Source organism: Vombatus ursinus, unplaced genomic scaffold (assembly GCF_900497805.2).
Source record: "Vombatus ursinus unplaced genomic scaffold, bare-nosed wombat genome assembly UNPS02014772.1, whole genome shotgun sequence".
Classification (NCBI taxonomy): Eukaryota; Metazoa; Chordata; class Mammalia; order Diprotodontia; family Vombatidae; genus Vombatus; species Vombatus ursinus.
The window spans coordinates 37,469,930-37,484,702 of record NW_020954550.1 but is presented as its reverse complement, the minus strand read 5'-3'; the positions used below and the strand labels follow the sequence as shown (position 1 = coordinate 37,484,702).

Below are 14,773 nucleotides of genomic sequence, written 5' to 3'. Positions count from 1 at the left end.
TTATACATTGTCACATAGCTGTGTTGGTTTGACTCTGGGCAAGTCATTTAAAGGTTACTCTTCATGCCCATGGCAACTAAGACTATAGATGACATGCTTCTAACCAGAGAAAAAGATAGTATCCTGGGGTAGCACCATTGAGCACCCCACCATCCTGTAAGTCATCCAGGCTCACAAACCTTGGTGTCATCTTTGACTTCTGTCTTTTACATATTAAATACTTCATATTCAATCTGTTGTCAAGTGTTGTCATTTTCTTTTTGGGGTTCCTGTCAGGGGATGCTTGATGAATTCTTTCTATTTTACTTTCTTGTTCTCTGATTCTAATTGATGTGTGCAGTTTTAATTTATGAATTCTTAAAATATAGTATCTAAATGATTCATAAATTATCTCTCCTTGATTTGTTTTCCTGTATGTTTTTGATGCTAGATATTTTAAATTTCCTTTTTTTCAATCTTTGATTTTATTTAAATTTTTTTTTGTTATCATGAAGTCATCGATTTCTGTTTGCATTGGCTGTGTGAAAAAGAAAAAAAATATAAATACCTCTATATCTTGTTCTCTACTATGAGTCTTTTACTTCTATCAGGAGGTAAGTAGCTTGTTTTAGCATGAGTCCTCTGGAATCCCGGTTGGTCATTACACTCATCAGAGTTCCTAAGTTTTTCAAAGTTATTTGTCTTTACAATGTTGTTGTCATTATATTAATTATTCAGATTTTGTTCCGTTCACTCTATATCAGTTCATACAAATCTTCCCAAGTTTTTCTGAAACCATTCTCTTAATCATATCTTATAGCACAATAAAATCTCATATTTATATGCCATAATTTGTTCATCCCTTCCCCAGTTTACTTCCTTAGTTTCCAGTTCTTTGCCATCACAAAAAGAGGCAAATATTTTTGTATATCCTTTTTTAGAGTTTGTTTTGCTTAGGACTAATTGCTTCCTTTATCTAACCTCCTAATTTTCCTTCTGCCTTTTCCGCCCATTTCCCTTTTAAATGACACATAATTCTATATCCAACTCTGTGTGTGTGTGTATGTGTGTATGTGTATGTGTATGTATTCTTCCATTCTTTGACCAGTTCAGATGAGAGTGAAGTTCAAGTGTCAGCTGCCCCCTACCCTTTCCTCCTTGTTTGTATAGGCTTCTGCTTCAGTACCCGATTGTGTGAGATAATTTATCCTGAATTTTTTCTCTCTTCTCTTTCTCCCCCCATCCTCAATATATTCCTCTTCCCCTCCTTTACCATTCTTCTTTTATGATTGTCAGGGTATAACAACCTTGGCCATACCTTCTGTCTAAATAGGATTCAGAGGGTCCATATGTTTCCTCTCCCTGTAGGAGAATATAAGCAGTTTATTTTTGTTTAGTCCTTCATTATTATTAATTTCTGTTTACCTTTTTAGATTTCTCTTAACTCTCTTTTCACTTCAGAGTTTTTACATAGCTCTTGCTTTTCATCATGAATGCTTCAAATCCTTTATTTCATTAAAGTTCATTTTTCTCCTGTAGGATTATTCTTGGTTTTGTTAGGGATGTCTTTCTTTGCTGTTAAGTCATAGCTGTGCTAGAGTCAGCTCATATCTTCTCATGAAAACCAACTGTGAAGTTTTCAGTGTAAGCACTTACACCTCTGAAATTGGCAAATGCTACAAATGAGTACTTGATTTATTGTTTTCTTGATTGTTTAGACTTAAGAAGGTGATGAGGAAGATGTTACTAATGTAGATTAAACTTAAAAATATGTCATATATACATTTTTTCCCCTAGAGAGCTGATTATTAAACATTTACCAGCACACTATGCTGTAAACCTTTATCTTTTCCTTCTAGAATATTGTAGACCAAGGTCTCTGTTACTCTGTGGTGGTGACTGCTAAATCGTGCACGAGTCTGACTGGCTCCTCAGCACTTGAATTTTTTCTTTTTGCCTGCTCCTAGTATTTTTCCTTTGATCTGGAAGATCTGGATTTTGGCTGTAATGTCTTTGAGTTTTGATTTTGGGGTTTCTGTCAGAAGGTGACCACTGAATTCTTTCTGTATCTATTTGCCCTCTGGATCTGAGAGATCTGGGCAGTTCTCTTTTAAGATTTCTTGAAATAATATGTCAAGGCAGTTTTTTTTTTTAACATGGCTTTCAAGTGGTCCAATGATCCTTAAATTTTTTTCGCTCAATCTGTTTTCCAGGTCAGTTGTTTTTACTATGGTTTTTTTCACTTTCATCCACTTTTGACAGTCTTTTGACTTTGTTTTTCATGTTCTTGTCTTATGGAGTCATTAGCTTCTATTTTTTCCATTCTGGTTTTCAGGGAGCTTTTTGTTTGGGCAAGGTTTTATACCTGTTGTGCCAAGCTGTTAATTCCCTTTTCAGTTCTTCCATAGCCCTCATTTCTTTTAAATTTTTTTCCTCAAGAGATCTCATTTCATTTATAATTTTTTTAAACTTTTTTTTTTTTTTAGGCAATTGGGGTTAAGTGACTTGCCCAGGGTCACACAGTTAGTAAGTGTCAAGTGTTTGGTCTGAGGTCAGATTTGAACTCAGGTCCTCCTGACTTCAGGGCTGGTGGTATATCCACTGCGCCACCTAGCTGCCTCCTAAACTCTTTAAGGGAAAAAAAAAAACCTTGCTTCATCTTTTCCAGGAATTTTTACTTGATTTTTTTGTCAAGCTGTTTTTTTTTCCTTGAAGCTTTCCTTATAAATGTTTTGTAATAATTTTCTCCTTTTGGGTTTGTGTCTTGAGCATCTCTGTCACCATGATAGAGTCTTCTTTTATTTGCTCATTCTTCAAATCCTTTGTCCTACTTTATTGCTTCAGGCTTTGTTAAGACTTGGCTCTGTGGCACTTGTGAAGGGAAGGTCTGGACTGGTCCTGTTGCTGCTTTCATGGGGTATTGAGTATTGTGATACTCCACTCTCTCAGGGACAGCTTAGGCTTGGAAACCTGCATGTTTTCAGTGATCACAAAGTGGTGTGATCCAGGACAAAGTCTGATTTTCCCCTCGACCTCTGTCTAAGATTTGCAAGGTCTGGATCTGGGTTTCATTCTGAGCAATAGTAGATGGCTCCTGTGCCAACCACTTTCAACCAATTGGAAAGCTCTGTTGATTTAGAATGACAGAACTGTAGGCTGCTCTTTAGTCTTCAGTTCCTGCCCTGGTTATTCTTTGCAGGCTTCAGTTTGGGCTTGAAGTTGGAGCTAAGTCCCTGCTCTGATCCTGAATCTGAGCCAGACCACTGCTTCTTGCTCTGAACTTTCTTCTTGCTCTGTACACTGGCTATGGTTGGCAACTGCTCCTCATGTCAGAATGCGGTACAGATCCCTTTCTCATCCACTCTGGATTTATGACCTAGAATTGACTAGTGAGTGACAAAGCTGCCCATTGACACCTGTTCCAAATCCTTGCAGGATGTCTTGGGGCCCTGTTGGTCTCTAGTGTCTCTTACCTTGATGCACAACTTTACCCTGCTCTGTCCACCTGCTTGTGTGTGGATCCTGTCCCCAGTGTCCATAGACCTCTCTTCTGTCTCAGTGTTGGCTTGTGCTAGACAGATTACTCATGATTTTTTTCTTGGATTTCCCTGTCAGATTCAGTCTGGTGCATTTTTTTGTTCTTTTTAGAGGAATTTTTTGAGGGGAGGTCACTGTATTTCTTTTTATTATTTCATTGTCTTGGCTCTGCCTTCTGTTTTATATAGTATTAGAAATGTTGGCAATAATATTAATTCATGAAAAAAGTAATAAGGGTTAGTGAAGAAATAAAAATATATCCATTTGTAGGTAATGTGATTTTATATATTGAAAATTCATTTGCTTATTTAAGTTAATAAGTGTTTTAATTAAAGTAACATATTAGAAGTTGACAAAAAATAGTTTTTTAATATATACCACCAAGAAATATCAAGAAAAACTAATTGAAATGGAAATTCCATTTGTACTGATATGAAAATATATTAACTATTTAGACATAAAAGTGACATAAAGGTTTTAAGAATAATTTTGATCATTGTTGAAGGAAAACTGGACAAATGGAAAAATGTCCCCCGAATGTCATAAAGTTGAACAAAATGTTAATGCTTCCAAAATTAATTTAGAGATTTAGTGTTATACCAACCAAAATACTGACAGGCTACTCTAGAACTAGCTATGGTCATTAAAAAATATCTAGGGAAAAAAAGAGATAGGCAAGTGGGGCTGTGAGAAAGAATATTGATAAAAGGAGAATCATCCTGATTAATTTATTTTAAAAAAATTAAAATGTTTTGTTTTGACAAATCATTTACTTCTCAATAATCTAACATTCCCGTGAGAACATTCCGGAATTTCTATAATTCCAGAACAATTCTATTTCCCAGTATATTCATCAGACTTCATTACATTTCTCGGAATTCTTTAAGTTCTTTGTTTCTTATGGTAAAATGTTCCATTCTATTCATATACCACAGTTCAGTCATTCCTCAGTTGTTAGGCCCCTAAATTGTTTTAAACATTTTGCTATTAAGCTATTATTTTTGGTACATTGTCATACATTCTCATATGGTTTGCTCCTAGAGTATTTCAAGAGGTTAAATGAGTGGATTGTGCTTGGTGTGGGTTCAGCACAATCAAAGGGTGAAATCTTCTGGTCTCCCAGGAGGTTGCCCCTGGGTATTTACCCTTTTTTCATAACTTCAGATAAATTTTGCAAATATGTCCAAATGCAAGGGATATAGACATCTTTTGGTCCTGATAGATCAACTCAACACTTGGCCTGAAAAATTTCTAAGCCATAGGGCTGTAGCTGAGGTGGTGATAAAAGACCTTAAAAAAAAATCATTCCCCATTCAGTCTATCCTTAATTATTGAAAACAAGCAGGAGACTTTCTTCACTGGTAACATTATTCAAAGATTTACCCAGATAATAGGGACGCAATAAAAATAATACACACCTCATCATCCACAGTCTTCAGAACAAGTAGAGAGAATGAATGAGTCAATTAAAACCAAACTAGGGGCAGGTAGGTGGCACATAGAGCACTGGCCCTGGAGTCAGGAGGACCTCAGTTCAAATCCTGCTTCAGATACTTACTAGCTATGTGATCTCGGTCAAGTCACTTAACTCCAATTGCCTCCTACCTCCCGCAAAACAACAACAACAAACTAGCCGATATCTGCCAACATACAGGATTAAAATGGCCATTTGACCTTCCATTAACATTATTTTCTCTTAGGACCTCCCCATGGGCAAAACTGAAGTTTTTATCATTCAGAATCATTTTTGGCAGACTTCTTTTGTCATTATCTTCTCTCTTCCTTGCTCCTGTTTCTTCACTGAGGGACTGAGGTGGGTGGGAGGGGCGGTGGGAAGAGGGAATGAGGAGGAGGAGGAGGAGGCCTTTGCAGTACCAGTTATCCTTCCTTCACAGGTATGTAGCTTTGGGACAACCAGTACCTTTGGATGTCCCTGCCCACTGAATCCTACCATATGACCAGTCTTTGTACAGACCTAGCACAAGGATCCACTGGAATCCAAGTTAAGAGGTACCTTCCTGGTGCTTTTGACTACCCCAGCATCAATCATGGTCAAGGGAAAGGAAACCTTGTTCCTCTACACTAGAGTTAAAAAGGATCCCATAGGAGGAAAAGATACTGAGGTCCTTAAACAGGACACTGGACTTGTGGAAGCAGATCACTTTGGACTTTGAGGGAACAACACAGGCATACCTTCCAGAAATGGTAATCTAGAAGCAGATGAGTGTAAGGCCTGCCCTTTAGCTGGCATGAAAGCTTAAATTTTCTCATGTGAACTGTAACCAAGGCCTGATCTAATAAAAATTGAGAGTTTTGGTTTTTTTTGGTTTTTTTTTCTTGGTTTTTGTTTTTGCTTTCTGCTTGGTGGTTAGGGGAGAACCGCTTCTGTTTCTTGGAGTCCTGGTAACCATTATCATTGTATTGGCAGAGTTTGTGGAAATATAGTCATATTAGATTATGAGATTTTAGAGTTAAGGTTCAGTATCAATGCCCTTCCCTTTGTTGTGATTCACCTGAAATTATAGTTGGCATTAATAGCCCATCTGAGCAGGTGTGCCTTTCCCCTCATTTCCTGGTGTTCAAATAGTCCAGTGATCACTGGGCATCTCAGCAATAATAATTCATGTAAAACCCTGATGATATCCCTCTCCAGCTCTTCCAGTTCCTGTAACAACCTTAACCAGCCCCTCACCCCACTAAGAGCCCATCTATAGAGCTTCTATCAGCTAAAGATGAAGACTGGTACTCAAATTCCTATTTGAGATTATTGCGTAAAGTGGCCCCGGTAACTGAAGCAAACTGTTGAGTGTGTATGAATGTTTCCACCCCACGCTAAGGGAGTCACCCCTATGATTGCCCTGCTCTTGATGATAGGGGAGCTGGCTAGTGCTATTCCTAAGGACTGGAATATCACCATTTACAATTATACTTCCTACATTACCATTACATCAGAGGTAGTGTTTGCTCTGGAAATGGGACTTCACTAGGGTACACTTGCTGAGTATAATTAATCAAATGAATCTCGAGTAGTCCCTGCATGGAGAGACTTTTGCCAATAGAACCCTGGAAATGTTGTGGGAAATTTTAATGAATAGCCAGAAAACCACCTAACCTGATAGATACTCCAGATGGGCTGTTTGACCTATGGTCTTTTTTGGGTATATAGGCATAGGGCAATAGTTTACATTACCTCCCTCAATAGGTAGACTCTGCTATCTGGGGAGTAATCATACTTGGCATTCACATATAACCCACACTTCCAAAGGGTGGATCTGGAAACTGAGGTCCCCTGTCACTCAATTAAATTATCTTAGTGACATCCAGGCTATGGGAGAATCTTACATCAGAGGGTTCTTTCCTCATTATGGGATAAGTTAATCACATTGGCATTTGTTGATTATTGGATTTATTGATGCTTTGTTAAAAGATTCATGAATGAATCTATCAGCACTGCCAAATCATTACTAATATGACTAAAGTTAGACAGTTAGCATTTTTGAATCTCATAGCCCTTGATTCTTTTTTCTTTTTTGAATTTTTTTTTAATGAGGCAGTTGGGATTAAGTGACTTGCCCAGAGTCAGACAGCTAGTGAGTATTGTATCTAAGGCCAGATTTGAACTCAGGTCCTTTTGACTCCAGGGCGGTGCTCTATCCACTGCTCCATCTTGATGCCCTGCCCTTGATTCTTTACTAGCTAGTTAAAGAGGTAGCTTAGTGGGGGTTAAATAATACCTTAATTAAATTAAATACCTTAGTAGGGACTGCATGCTACACTTTTGTATCTGATCAAACACCCAATGCTGTCTGCCATGTGAACTGAATTGGAAAGTTGCAATCAGAATTAGAACACATTAAATGTGAAGGGATATCTCAATGGGACATTTGGGCTTGGTTGCTAGATTTAGGCTGGATTAAGGAAGTTTTGAAAACCCTGTGCTTTATGATACTAATTATAGTTACTGTATTAATTTTGCTTTGCTCTAATATACAATGTTTCCCAATGATTTACATGTTTACATGCCTTTGGAAATTCCTACCAATAAACATGTAAGAGTGTATCCTGAGAAGAAATTGCTAGATTGTATAAGTATATGGTTCTAGAGTAACCATATGTATAATCTGGGACTGAATTCGGGGACGGATAAAAGAAAGACACTGATGGGAAAGAAACTGTGGCTCAGGTTTCTTGTTGCCACTGTGATAAGAAAACGACTGTGATGGAAAAGAAATTGGCTCAGACTTCTGTCTGCCACTATGACAAGAAGAGGAGGCTGCCTCAGTGTCTGTTTTGAGCTTCTGGACATTGTTGCTAGAACCTAGATCATACCGCTTGCAACAATCAAGTTTGGGATATAAACCACAGTTCCAGTGATCAGCTGTTTCTGGGGGCAGATGTCTTTATTTTTCCCTTCTATTACTTGTTTCAGATGTATGCCTTTATCTTTCCCTCTTTGTTGTGTTAAATTCCATTTTCTTGTGCTGTTTATGTATTCACTTTCTTTATAAGGGTGCTCTGAACTCATTACTATATACAATCAGCATAGTCTGTGCTCTGAGCACAATAAAAATTGCAGTTGCTCTCTTTGCGTTGTTGATTTGGTGATTTACAACAGTACCTAATTAGTTGACCTTTGTACAATTTTATCTCATCATCTTTCATACAATTTAGCAGAAAAAGTTAAAATCCTATATTGCCTGACCCGTAGGGACACCATTAAGTGGTTTGTGAAACTTGACACTCTCATAAACTTTATTGAAAACAACACACAATAAAAGTTATATAACTGATCATACTGTTTTACCCAGTAATCATGTTGCTTGGACTGTGTCCTAAAGATGTCATTAAAAGGAAGAAAGATCCTATCCTCAAAATGTTCAGGCCTATTTTACTTATGAGAGACAACATTGCATAGTGGAATGAGTGCAGGACTTGGAGTTGGGGAGACCTGATTTGGATTCTCTCTGGTCCACAGTTTCCATGTTTTCATCATATGGGGATAATACTGGCTATAGCACCTGAGTCTTACTGTTATTTCAAGTGAAATAGCATATAAAGTACTCTGATAGATGTCAGCTATTGTTGTTAATGATGGGGAGTAGCTGAATAAATTATTGTTTATTAGTATAGTGAAACACATCAGAGACAAAAACAATAGAAGGGAATGTATAAAATCCCATGTGAAGTGATGGCAAAGCTAGATGTGTGGAATTAGAATTATGTTCACATTGATTACCAATGTGCATGTGTATATTCAGAACTTTCCTAGGTGTACAATGGCCTTAAAGCAATTGTGTTCTTTTTCATTTTGTTAGAGGGCATGGTATGGAATTTTCTTTTTAATTAAAATGTTAGTAGTTTAAATTTTAGAACTTTATTTGGAAATTTGCCTTATTTGTTTATTAGTATTTGGGGTGCATGTTAATTTTAAGAAAAATACTGTATTTCCTGTTTTTTTAATACTGAAATCTTTGAAGCCTGAGTATGAATTCTGTTTTTTCTTCCATTTCAGAAGCCAGAGAGAAAGAGGAAGAACTGCAGAAAGAGAGAGAATTAAGAAGGCAACATGAAGATAATGAATCAATACCTTCAGGCTCAAGTTTGACCAAACATCCTTCTGTATCAGCTTACAGGTGCCTAGTTTTCTAAGAAGGAATTATGCAACATTTTCAGTTGTCTAATTATTTAATACATTGTCATAATATTGCTGTTATTGTTTTGGTGATCAAAAGGCAAATTTAAACCTGATTATCAAAAAGAACAAAAACTTGCACATTTTTCTTACTTTTAGACAAATTCAAAGTATACATCTGTAAGTCTAAGGCCATGAGAAATTATATCTGTTATATTCTAAACAATTTGAGTTTTCCTTGTCCAAATGTAGTATATTTATGCATTTTCAACACAGAGTGCATTATTACAGATTTAGCAAGAAATCTGTTATTTCACATTTTTTTTGTCTAGTTAATTTTCTCAGTATCTGTATATTCTTTTGTTTCTTTTTCAGAAAATTTATATTTATGGTACTCTTTTTGCTAATTTGAAATAGGTAGTGGAAAATAATAAAAAGTAGACATCTTGTTAAAATTTACTGATTTAAGGAAGATAAAGATGGGGAGGGAATAGCTGATAAGGCTATATATGTAATTAAGGACATAGTTTCCTTGGTATTCTTTTATATTTTTATATTTATATTTTTATATATATATTTAATTTAATGCATTTAAAGCCATTATTTTGAGAAGGGGCCTGTAAACTTTACTAGACACACAAAAAAATTAGTCTCTCAATTAGAGGGAAAGCTTAATAATGCAAAAAAATTGACAGTTTGTGAACATGTGAACAAACCACCAAGGGAGTAATGTCCTATTGTATAAATATCTCATATTTGTATTCCTTTGTTGAGGCTGGGGGATAGATTATTTAGGTGTCTTAAAATCCTGATTGGCATTTTGATTTTACATCAAATAATTGGAACTTGGAAATTGATCTCAAAGATGCAAAAAGAGAATTTTTTTTTTAAAACAACACATTCATAAGCTCCAGTTGGATATAGCAAAAGAGAAAAACAAGGAGACAGTATTTTTTTAGTTTTTAGTTTTCCCAGGGAAATGATTGCAATGCCATCTTATGAATTATGCAAGTCTACCATATTTTGGATGAGGCATGGTAGGAAGCATTACTACATCAGTCTTCTGGAGAATCAACAAGGTGATTGTTTTCTTTCTAAACTTAAAAAAACAATTTCCCTTAATGGAGACTTGTAAAATGATTTCTTAAAAATTCTGGAAAAATGTATTTTTGTTTAGGGAAACATTGAGAGTCCTTAGATTGAATTAGTTAACGGATATCTTTTTGAGATATCATGTGGTAGAGAAAATGATTCCCAGAACCTGGGGAATAGGAAAATTGATTATTTTGCTTTTGATCAATCATTTCCATATTTTCAGGTCGCTTATGATAGACATCTGAGTTTTACCTTTGAATGTGGGAGCTGGTGCGAGAGGACATTAATTACCAATTCCTATTGGTTGTACATTGGCATTCTCTCTCAAATCTGCTTCATCTTTTCTGATTTCCTGGTCACCATTTTACTAGAGGCTCTCATTACTGCCCAATAGACTATTGAGGTAGCCTCCTAATTGGTCTTCCTCACCCTTGCCTATAATCAATCTTTCCTGCTGTAGCCATATTAATTTTCCTTTTGCATAAATCTAACTATGTCATTGCTCTTCAATGAGTGCCCTATTTTTTGGCAAATAAAAGCCCAAATTCTTAACTTGTCATTTAAGGACCTTTCAGTTTGATGTCTTCCTCCTTCTTTTAGTTGGTTTTATACAAGCTTGGTTTTAGCCAAGCTTGACCATGAACTGTCCGTGGTAAACATCCCACCCTTTTCTGCCTCTGTCACTTTGATTCTGCCTTTTCCCATGGAGGGGATGTTCTCTGCATTTTGAAATCTGACTTGTCCTGATAGGTCCAGTTTATTTACTCCTCTCTACCCAGTTGGAAGCTTTACTTTCCCCTACTTCTCATAATGCTTCATGTCACTAGTATTCTCATTATATTTTCTTCTGCCCTCTAGGGATCAGTCCTAAGATTTTGTGGTGAGATGGTTTGATTCTGTATTATGCATAGCATATTAGCTTTGTGACCATGAATCTTTTGACCTCCCTGAATCTCAATTTCTTTGTGTATAAAATGGCGATAAAAATGCCTGTAGTATCTATCTTTTATGGTCATTGTGAGGATCAAATGTGGCTGAATTCACATCTGGCCTCAGACACTTACTCGCTGTGTGACCCTGGGCAAGTTGCTTAATTTGTTTGCTTCAGTTTCCTTGACAGTCAAATAGAGATAATAATAGCCAGCATCTACCTCATAGTGTTGTTGTGAGGATCAGATGAGATATTTATGATACACTTAGCATATAGTAGCTGCTTACTAAATGCTTCTTCCATTTCCTCCCTTCCTTCCCTTTTCTCCACACTCTTCATCTCTACTCTGACTTCCCAGGCAAAAATGGATTTTTTTTCTACTTTAATAGTTGTATAATAAATAATACTTTAAAGATGTTTACATTTCTACCTCTTTATGTGATAATTTGATGTTTTTATTGCCTTGTGTTTAAAATGTTTGTTCATTTTCTTAAACCTATTTTTCAGAGTGAAATCTGGGTATTTGTATGGTATGTTTCTTTTGAAGAGGCAGCATGGTGATAGATAGAGGGCTGGCCTTGAGCTCAGGAAGAGCTGGGTCCAAACGCTTACATCTCCCACACAGGCTCAGTGGCCATAGGCAAGTTAAAGATGATTCCCTGTATCTTCACTGGTGGAAGGAGTTTCCGTAGTAGAACTTCCCCACATTTCTGAGTGTAGGTCTCTATTCCTCTCCACAAAGTTATTTTTGATAAAAAAATTTTATTGTTTTTGTGTCATAAACATTTTTCTTATTTTGTTGCTTTTGCTTTATTGTGTTAGATTTTGTTATGTTTATTTTTAAAATATTAAAATTCTATGTGTTTATCTTTGTTTGTAATTTTCTTTTCTTTATTAATAATGGAATTTATCTTCTCTGTATCTGGGATAATTATTTTTTTTGTTGTTGGCTTCTAGTAATAGATTAGTTTTCAAAATTTATAATATATTTGAGATATATTGCAGTGTGAGGTATAGATTAAAAAATATTTTTTTTCCATAGTACCCCAACTATGTTTATTAAATACTAATTCCTTTTCCCATTATTAACTTATGGAATGATAAAGAATTTTGGAGCCAATAGGGATCTTAGAAAACTTCTAGTTCAACTTCTTAATTTTATAGATGAGAATACTGAAGTTCCACAAGGGAAGGTCATACAGCTTATTGGTAGCAGTGCTGCAATTAAAACCATGTCTTTTCATGACTACTGGGTTTTTTGTTTTTTTGGGTTTTTTTTGGCATACCATATAAATACTTATAATTGTTTTCATTATATATTTATATATATATTGGTCATTTTTGTTTATATCTCAGTACTATATCTTTCTTTGAAAATACATTTCTTTGCTAACATTGGTTTTTTTCCCACCTAAATTTGTCCCATTACTCCTCCTCTTCTCCCTTCTCTCTTCCCAGAGAGCTATCCCATATAAGAGTATTTTTTTTTTAAAGAAAAGAAAAAAAGGCTAGAGAATAAAGAAATAGTACATCCAGAAAGTCTGAAAATATATGCAGTGTACTCCACCCACTGACCTCACATTTCTGCAAGGGGGAAGTATCTTCAAATAGCTCTCCTTTGGGGTCACTATTTCTTTATAATTTTGTAGAATTAATTTTCCATTTTTTTTAGTTTTTCTATTTGCATTGTTGTAGTTATTGTGTATATTGTTTTCTTTGTGAGCTTGCTTCACTCTGCATCACTTCATGCAAGTCTTCATGCTTTTCCCTCTTAACTTTTGCCAACTGTGGTCGTGGGCAGGTTTCAACTTTTTGGTGCTCCAGGCAACTCTAAAAATTTAAGTTACAGATGAGTTAAGAATCTACATTAGTGAAGAGATATTTCTACAATGGGAGTTATCCTCCTGAGCTCACAGATCTGACAACTTCCCTACATTTTATAGGGTTAGAGGATAGCCTTCTGTTATTGACATACGTGCTGTAGTTTTGACCTGTTTGTCAACCTGCTGAACACTTTTTTTCTTTTACTTATTTAGAATGACAATAAATTTTGATGCAGTTCTTTCTTTTGGTCTTTTAGTCTGCCTGTCTCTCTATCCTTCTTATATCTCTGGATAGATAAAGAGTATAGTTTAATAGAAAGAGCACTGGATTCAGACAAGTTTGAATCCTGAATCTCCTGATCTCTTCCCTTTGCCAGTTGTTAAAATGATTATCTCAAAGACTTACTTGTTCTTCAAAGGTTTGAGAAAATTTAAGTAAGAAGTCATCTGGGTCCATTGTTTTTGGAAGGGTAACTCTCTGACTTAACTTTATTTCTTTTTTGGAAGCAGGTGCATTTGTTGTGGTACCTGTTATGGTAGTTTATGTTTTTGGAAATATTTCATTTAAGTTCTCAAATTTTCTTTTAGAATGTGTCATTCCCAGATAGTAGTCATAGTTTATCTTTGTATTTGTTATGATCACCTTTTTCATTTTTACTTATGGTGATTTTTTTTTTGATGAGTTAGCTAATGGTTTGTTAAAGTTATTGCCTTTTAAGGAAAAACACCTCATCCGGTTGCTGTATTTTTAATTTTTACCTATTTTTGTTTTCATATTACCTCCTTTTCTACTTTCCTTAAAGACTGTTTATGCTATTTTATAATTTTGTCAAGTGCAGACTATATGTTGCTTCTTTTTCACTCTTATCATTATAGATGATAATTATTTTTATGAATCATTTTAACAGTTCATTTCAATATTATGAATCCTACACATTTGGTCTAAGAATTTCTTTGGCTGTAGTTTGTAGATTTTGATAAATGACTATTTAAAAAATAGGGTTAACTTTGATTAAAAAAAATACAGAACACAGTTAATTTTTTTCTATCATGTTTGAATTTGGAAGCTGTGAGCCAAGAAGCTCTAATTAATCTATTTAAATAAACCCACAAAAGTGATGTAACTCTTAGGATTTGAGAATAAAATCTTTACTACTAAAAAAAAAGTTTTTCCATTTTCTTCTTTAATTCAGTTATTGTTTAATTGATGTTTCTTTAGCTTTGTCTGTTTTATTTGTAGTATTGTTATGTATATCTGACTTGTAGTGTAAAAATATGGCATGCATAATTCCAGCTGTTGTGAACTTACTCAGTGTTTCCTCACACCTAAGCGTGTGCACAGCTTTTGTAGGAGTTTTGCTATACTTGCCTATGTTTAGTTCTCTCATTCTAACTGGTACTTAACATCTTACTCAGATGTTAATCTTTTTTATCAGAAGAGTCTAAGGGTAGATGGATAAAAGTTTGACCTTAGAGTCAGGAAAACCTCTGTTCAGGTCCTGTCCCTGATGCTTTTTATTGCTGTGTGATTGTGGGAAAGTCACTTAATCTCTCATTGCCCCAAGTCAACTCTCAGGGTTACAAATGAGTTACTTTGGAGTCAGTAGATTTGTGTTCACATGTTGTCTCTGGTCTTTACTAACTAGGCAAATCATTAAACCTCCATGTGCCTTAGACAATTCCCTAGAATTTATCTACTGAATCTTAGATTTAATTGTTGTTTGCCCTGGTGGATAGAGTTCTCAGTGTTTATAGTTTCTTCCTTTATTTGCACAG

The 14,773-nt window shown here is 35.4% G+C and overlaps 1 protein-coding gene across 1 annotated transcript in view; it reads left to right on the top strand.

Annotated features, from left to right (window-relative positions):
* WDR70 (WD repeat domain 70) overlaps window positions 1–14,773 on the top strand; it is a 328,253-nt gene that overhangs the window by 4,165 nt on the left and 309,315 nt on the right. Inside the window, exon 4 of the mRNA XM_027863563.1 lies at window positions 9,029–9,149. Coding sequence (XP_027719364.1) covers window positions 9,029–9,149 — 121 coding nt within the window. The remainder of the gene's footprint in view (window positions 1–9,028; window positions 9,150–14,773) is intronic.